The sequence below is a fragment of the Mastomys coucha genome, unplaced genomic scaffold (assembly GCF_008632895.1).
Source record: "Mastomys coucha isolate ucsf_1 unplaced genomic scaffold, UCSF_Mcou_1 pScaffold21, whole genome shotgun sequence".
NCBI classification, from domain to species: Eukaryota; Metazoa; Chordata; class Mammalia; order Rodentia; family Muridae; genus Mastomys; species Mastomys coucha.
In genome coordinates this window covers 141,677,975-141,685,154 of record NW_022196904.1, presented here as the reverse complement: position 1 = coordinate 141,685,154, position 7,180 = coordinate 141,677,975, and the positions used below count along the sequence as shown (strand labels likewise).

Here is a 7,180-nt window from a genome sequence, read left to right as displayed (position 1 = left end):
CTGCATATTCTCAAGTTCCTGCAGTTTACCGTCTTAGTCTGTGTCCAGTTTTGGTACCTATGCTGTTGTGGCATTCTGACTTAAAACAGTGTCATGTCCTTAAGCAGCCAGGTGACGGTGACATTAAGGCTACAGACTCTATCACCTCTGTTGACAATGGGTAAACTTTTCACTGTAGCAGGAGAGCTATATGTGTACACAACATCTAAACATGTAGGCAGAGTGATTTAAGACCCATTATTTACAAAAACACACAACTAAGCCGGGTGGTGGCGGCACATGCCTTTAATCCCAGCACTTGGGAGGCAGAGGCAGGCAGATTTCTGAGCAAGGCCAGCCTGCTTTACAGAGTGAGTTCCAGGACAGCCAGGGCTATACAGAGAAATCCTGTCTCGAAAAACCAAAAAACCCAAACAAACCAAAAAACAAAAAACAAAAAATAAAAACAACTGGCCCACCCTCCTTTCCTCTGAGGCTCAGAGCTGGTGTGTGTATAAATGTAGTACAGATGGGGTGCAGGGACCAGGGTTCTTTCCAACACCTCACCTTGCCCTGGTCCTTGCTAGTAGGAACTTAAAATTCCATTTAAGGGCTGGAGAGATGGCTCAGAGGTTAAGAGTGCTGTCTGTTCTTCCAGAGGTCCTGAGTTCAATTCCCAGCAACCACATGGTGGTTCACAACCATCTGTAATGGGATCTGGTGCCCTCTTCTGGCCTGTAGGCATACATGCAGGCAGAATGCTGTATACATAATAAATAAATAAATCTTAAAATAAAATAAAATAAAATAAAATTCCATTTAAGACCTGCCAGGGCATTGTGATACCCACTTGAAACCTCCATACTGGACAGGAAGCAGAGGCAGGAGAATTTGAGGCCTGCCTAGCCAAACTAAACCAGATCTGAAAGGCAGTGGAAAGCACAAGCAGAAGTGAAGGAGGCAAGAGAGCAGAAGTGGAGAGTGATGGAGGGAGGCGTCTACTTAAATAATTCTCCCCGGGTGAGAAATTGCTCTAGGTCTTTGAGAAGCAGCAGTTACTGCTTTCATCCACACTCCTATTAGGTAGGGAAGTAGCAACTTTCATTACAGGTTAGTTACTCTTTCCAGTTATTTGTTTTCTGACTGCCATACTCTAAGGGTTGACAGCTGAGTCAATCAAGACTTTTCAGAATCTTACTCTTCCACCCCACTGCCTTCAACAACATGCTCTTGCTTCGAATTGCGGCCAGGGTTCATAGCTCAAGCTTGTTGGAAATATCTCTCAATTTCTACCTGGACAGAAGCTGTCTCCTTTCAACACCCTTGCACTTTTTGGGTCGCAGGAGAATCACATTATAGCACCGCTGTTTTCACTTGTACTCCTAGAAAGGACATTATATCTTCAACAGTTTTGGTGTTTCCACAGGATTTTGATGGGGCAATCGGCCTCAGGTAAGCTTTGTGCGCAACAGTGGCATGGGGTGCTTAAAAACACATGGGAGTAGAAAACAGTAGAATGGTGGGCCCAAGGCCGATCCTCCAACTATTCGGCCACACGGGGCTACTAAGGACCAACGCCAAGACGCCGGGATGGAGAGAATTCAGTTGAAGAGGTACTAGGGTCTCCTGGGCTCTCTCTGCCTTCGTATAAAACCCTATCCTCCCCCTAGACCACAGAAGGCAGTTGAAGACCGGCGCTGTTCCGCGCTTGGGCGCGGCCGGCGGGGTGACCATAGAGTAGCATCGGCAGGCAGAGCGGCCAGAAGACGGAGCGGCTCCGTGCCGCGCTTCCGGCTGCGCCGCATTGCTCCGGGCGCTGCAGTGTACGCAGTTTCCATGGGGACTGAACATGGCGCCGCGAGGTGAGACTCTGGAGGTGTGTGTCTCTGCCCTTATCCCACTGGTACCTGCCACCCTCTCCACCTCTCTGCTCTCCAGAGCTCGACCCAATCCTCCATTTCTAAAAGTTGGGGTCTTACTTTTCATTTGTCCGAGTCGGGCTTGGGTTGCTGACCACCCCGGATACTCGGATACTGTACCCTTAAGAATCTCCAGCTGGCCCTGTTCTGGGATGGCTCAGTTACCAATCCTCCGGCCTTGGACAGAATTAAGCTCGTTTCTGTGCCCCAGTTTCCCCCTCAGTAATGACAGGGTTTAAGATTTGAGGTGCCTCTCAGCTGCTATTATAGCTGAATTGTCAGAGAAGTCGACCTCAAAGTGATTCCTGAGAAAGGAGGTTGAAAGCAGTTCCCTCCACATCTACACTCACTTCATTAGCAATCAGATGTTTCTCCCTCATTCACAGTCACCTCGAGTTATCTACAGATTACACAGAACCATTACCCAGCTCTACCCAGAATAGAGCTTCAGCTGCCCTGCCCATTCTTTGTGTTGCTTTTTTTGCAGATAAAAGATTGTCCTCAACCCCTCTGGAAGTCCTGTTCTTTCTGAATGGTTGGTACTATGCTACCTATTTCCTGCTGGAGCTCCTTATTTTCCTGTACAAAGGTAAGGCTGGGCCTGACTGCCTCTGCCCCAGCAGCCCTTTTCACTTTCGCCTACTCTGGTAGAACTTTCTATCTTCTGGTCCCTGCAGCATCTCCATTGCAAGGCAGACGTCTCTCCAACTAATGGCTTTAGAATGATCAAACAGGAAGACTTTCAGCAAGTCTTGAGTTTGAGAAATGTGGGTTTCTCCATCCCAACTCTTCCCCATCTCTCTTTACTGAAATATTCAGATCTGTGTACCATTATAATTCAGTCATTTGGCAGAGTCAGGACTTCTAGACTTACAGCCTGCAGCTGTAACAGTTTATACCTTGCTAACTGATTCATGATAAGTGAAGACTACTATCCTTGTGGCTGGGTGTGTGGCAGTCCTTGTGGGAATGGGGCTGTTAGACAGTGTTTGCATACTCTGGCTCTTACACTTGTAGGTCTCTTGCTGCCATACCCAACAGCCAACCTAGTCCTGGATGTGGTGATGCTGCTTCTTTATCTTGGCATTGAAGTGATACGATTGTTTTTTGGTGAGTGTCGTTCAGAAAATATTTCCATGGCTTATGAGACATGCTGGAGCCTGTAACTTGATTAACAAGACAAAGAACCTGGGCTCACTATCAGGTAGATCTGGTAATGGAGACCATTGTTTCCTTCCTGGAGCTTTGAGCTGCTGCTTCTTATTTTAGGTCAAGATTTACCTGTGTGTTTGTGAGTGAGGCTAGAGGCTGACAGTAGAATTGATCTTAGACCACCCCTTCCAGCTGCCTGACTGCTACAAGAGTGCCTGCTTCTTCTCCTGGCTTTGTTTGAGAGAGGGAAGCAGTACATTCCTAAAGAGCTCTGGATTCCCTCCACTTCTCTAAGCAAGGATTTCTCTAGAAGTTTCTAAACACCAGAGAACAGAGCAAAACTGCAGATTACTTAGAACATATATCATCCTAGTGTTAAAATACAAACCCAAGGGAGAAAAATGGTAAGGGACACTAACAGTCAATTCACATTAAGTCATTATAGAGGACCAAAGAGTCTTGCTAAGGTGGGTATGGTGGCACATGCCTTTAATCACAGTACCCACAGGCAGAGGCAAGGGGATGGCTATGCATTCAATTAGACATAATGAGTTCCAGAGCAGACAGGGATGTACAGCTGAATAGATCTTGAATAGATCCTAGCTAAAAACAAAACAAACAAAAAACAACAACAAAAAACTTGCCAGTGCGCTCAAACTTAGTAAAGGAAAGCAAGAAAAACAAGGGGAAAAAAAAAAACAAAGAAAAACAAGGTAACCTTTTTGGTTTTCTTTACATATTGGCAATAGCCAGAAAGATTTATACGGTATGATATCCATATTTAGCTTTTGGAATATGTATTTTTTAATTAAAAATTACTTTATGTCTATGGATATTTTGCCTGTATGTTATGCCTGTATACTACATGTATGCCTGGTGCCCACAGAGGTCTTGGGCTAGAGATGGCTTTTGCAGGAGGACCGCAGTTTAGTTCCCAGCATCCACATCAGGTAACTCACAACTGCCTGTAACTCCAGCTCCAGGGGATCCAGGGGATCCAGTTGTCTTCTGGCCTTTGTGAGCACACACAAACACACAAGTGAGAATTAAAAGTTAAAAAGGAGGAAGAAGAGGAGAAGAAGAAAAAGGAGGAGGAGAAGAAAAGGGCATGAGATCTTCTGGAAGTGGAGTTACAGCTGCTGAGCTGCCATGTGGATGACCCCGGGTCCTCAGGAAGATCAACAAGTGCTCTTAACCACCAGTGATCCGTCTCTGTAATCCTAAAGAATAGATATTTTTAATGCACTTAAATTATTTTCCATATTAGTTGAAGTTTTAATGTACATATACATTTACATACATGCATACATATTATAGCCATACATATTTTACATATACAGTTTTTATATTTATAAAGTGTTATATATATACACATGGATATAAATGTACATGTGTATACACACAGGCATACACAATTTGGTTTTGGTTTTTTGAAGCAAGGAGACCAGGATGATCTTGAACTCTCAGTTTTATGCTGGGATTATAGGTGTGTGCTTCCATGCCTGGCTTATGTTACTTTTTTTGTTTTTTTCTTTTTTGAAACAGGGCCTCTTTATGTAGCCTTGACTATCCTGGAACTCTCATGAGTGTAGACCAGGCTGGCCTCAAACTCAAGAGACCTACCTGTCTCTGCCTCCCAAACTTTTTTTTCTTGATACAGAATCCCATTGTTCCCTGAGTCGAGTCAGAATGGAAGCAGGGCCTCTGGAGTAAATGACTTTAATCATGTAATGCCCTGAAGCTTCAAAGTTTTAGTTCAGTGGGACTTAAATTTATTTATTTATTAAAGATTTATTTATTTTATGTATGTGAGTACACTGTCAATCTCTTCAGACACACTAGAAGATGGCATTGGATCCCATTACAGATGGTTGTGAGCCACCATGTAGCTGCTGGGAATTGAACTCAGGACCTCTGGAAGAGCAGTCAGTGCTCTTAACTGCTGAGCCATCTCTCCAGCCCCCAGGACTTAAGTTTTAAAAACGATATTCCCTGCTAGAGAGATGGCTCAGTGGTTAAGAGCACTGGCTACTTTTCCAGAGAATCAGGGTTCAAGGCCCAGCACCACATGGTGGCTCACAATCCATTGTAACTCCAGTTCCAGAGAATCTGATGTGTTCTGACCTCCACAGGCACACCAGGCCAGGCACACATGCACAGTGCACACTCATACATAGAAAATAAGCAATACATTAATAAAATATCTAAATATGACATTCCCACTCAGGGTAATTTTTCTGTTCTGTCCATCTGTCACACCAGACACTTCCTGAGGTGAGAAAAAAAAAAACAGGCTGAGGTCAGGAAAAGCAGTTACCATTTGGAGGTGACTGTTGGGGCTGTTTTTTTGTTTTGTTTTGTTTTTGTTTTGTTTTTTTGTTTTTTTTTTAATAGGTACAAAGGGAAACCTGTGTCAGCGAAAGATGCCCCTTGGCATTAGTGTGGCCTTGACCTTCCCGTCTGCCATGATGGCCTCCTATTACCTGCTGCTGCAGACCTATGTGCTCCGCCTAGAAGCTATCATGAACAGTGTCTTGCTCTTCTTTTGTGGCTCGGAGCTGCTGCTGGAGGTACTCACGCTGGCCACCTTCTCCAGGTATTACTGCCAAGGGCTGGATCCCCACCCAGATATGGATGCGCTGCTTTTTGAAAGCCTAGATGTAGAAAACTGAATTTAAGGGGTGTCCATGGGAATGCTTTTCTGACTTCCAGTAGGTAGAAAGGTTCTGTGTATATGTGTTCTGCATCTGTATATTCATCTTTGTGTATACACAGATGTTCAGGTGTATGTGTGCAGACCAGAGGCTAATGATGTCAAGTGTCTTTCATCTTTCCACCTTATTATATTGAAGAGTCTCACTTGAACCCAAAGCTCTTCAATTTGGCTAGAGCAGCTAGCCAGCTTGCCCCAGGAAACCCGTTTCTCCTTTCATGGGTGTTGGTCTTTATGTTTGGGTGGCAAGTACTTTACCCACTGAACCATCTTTCCAGTCCCCAAAGCTGCTTCGAAAATGCAGAGTCCAAGCTAACAGGTGTTAGTCATTGGTCTTTTTTTTCCCCCCCAAATAACCAGTGGTGTTTGACCTGCCTATATGCCTGTGTGAGGGAGTCAGATCCACCGGAACTTGAGTTACAGTTCTGAGCTGTCATGTGATGCTAGGAATTGAAGCCAGGTCCTCTCGAAGAGTAGTAGTCAATACCCTTAACTACCCTGCCACCTCTCCAGCCCTATTCATTGGCTTTTAACAGCTTTTTTCTTTTTGCCTTTAGTATGGACAGGATCTGAAGTACAAGAATTCCAGCTGGTAGTTCATGACAACACATATCCGTCTGGTACTTCAGCCACACTTGTGAAAAGTGGTCGGTCGAGCTGACCTGGGAAAGGTTTGTGTGGTTTTTCCTCAGCACAGACATTTGGGCACTAAGCACCTATCTGAGGCCAGTGGCACCATCTTTAAAGCGGAATCATCAGCAGGAGACTCTTTCCTTTTGTAGGAAGGGGCAAGGCTGTCCTCATCTTGGTGTTTCTAACAGCTTCCTAATGACCTCAAGTTCTCTTCCATGGTCATTGTGGCTCCTTGTGTGGACCATGTAGTTTTGTTGGGCTTCCAGCAGAACTTAAGCCACAGCAACCCATACACGTACCAGATCTGTCCTACATGACCATGGAAAGCCTCATAATGGTGGGCTCTTGGGCTGATTCCAATGTGTGTTCTCCATGCTGTCCCCTACTCCCACCGCCCCCAATCCTGCTCAAAGAGATGGTGATCCAGGACCCATTTAGTAGTTCATAGTAGTATTTTTCTATTCTGATCATGAAGCAAACACAAATTTTTTTAATAAAAAGTATTTTCTGGTATGGGGCTGGTTGTTTTGCCCTCTGATGCCTCTTTAGGTTTCATCTCTTCTAAGTGAGGGCAGAGACTATCCCAACAGTGTTTTCTGAGGTGTTTAGTGGTAAGCTATGACACAAAGGCGCTCATTGAGTGTCCCACCAATCCTTTCCTCTCATACCCAAGTTACAGCCTGAATCCCAAAGCACTGCCATTTTATCTTCTTCAGTTCTTTGACAAGAAGAACTGTCTCTGCAAGTCTCCTTGCATCAAAATTCTTTCCAGCATAGGCTATGT

The 7,180-nt window shown here is 44.7% G+C and overlaps 1 protein-coding gene across 2 annotated transcripts; it reads left to right on the top strand.

The window, feature by feature from the left end:
* The first annotated feature begins 1,744 nt into the window (after positions 1-1,744).
* On the top strand, positions 1,745-6,909 carry Tmem216 (transmembrane protein 216). Of its 2 annotated transcripts, none has more exons than XM_031389685.1 (5): positions 1,745-1,855; positions 2,386-2,487; positions 2,916-3,008; positions 5,445-5,646; positions 6,321-6,909. In XM_031389685.1, exons 3-5 carry the CDS (start codon positions 2,963-2,965, stop codon positions 6,334-6,336), a joined length of 264 nt encoding a protein of 87 aa, XP_031245545.1. In that variant the 5' UTR covers positions 1,745-1,855; positions 2,386-2,487; positions 2,916-2,962; the 3' UTR covers positions 6,337-6,909. The 2 variants fall into 2 exon arrangements, with proteins under 2 accessions (XP_031245545.1, XP_031245544.1); XM_031389684.1 differs by having other exon boundaries at positions 1,772-1,841.
* Positions 6,910-7,180: the final 271 nt, after the last annotated feature.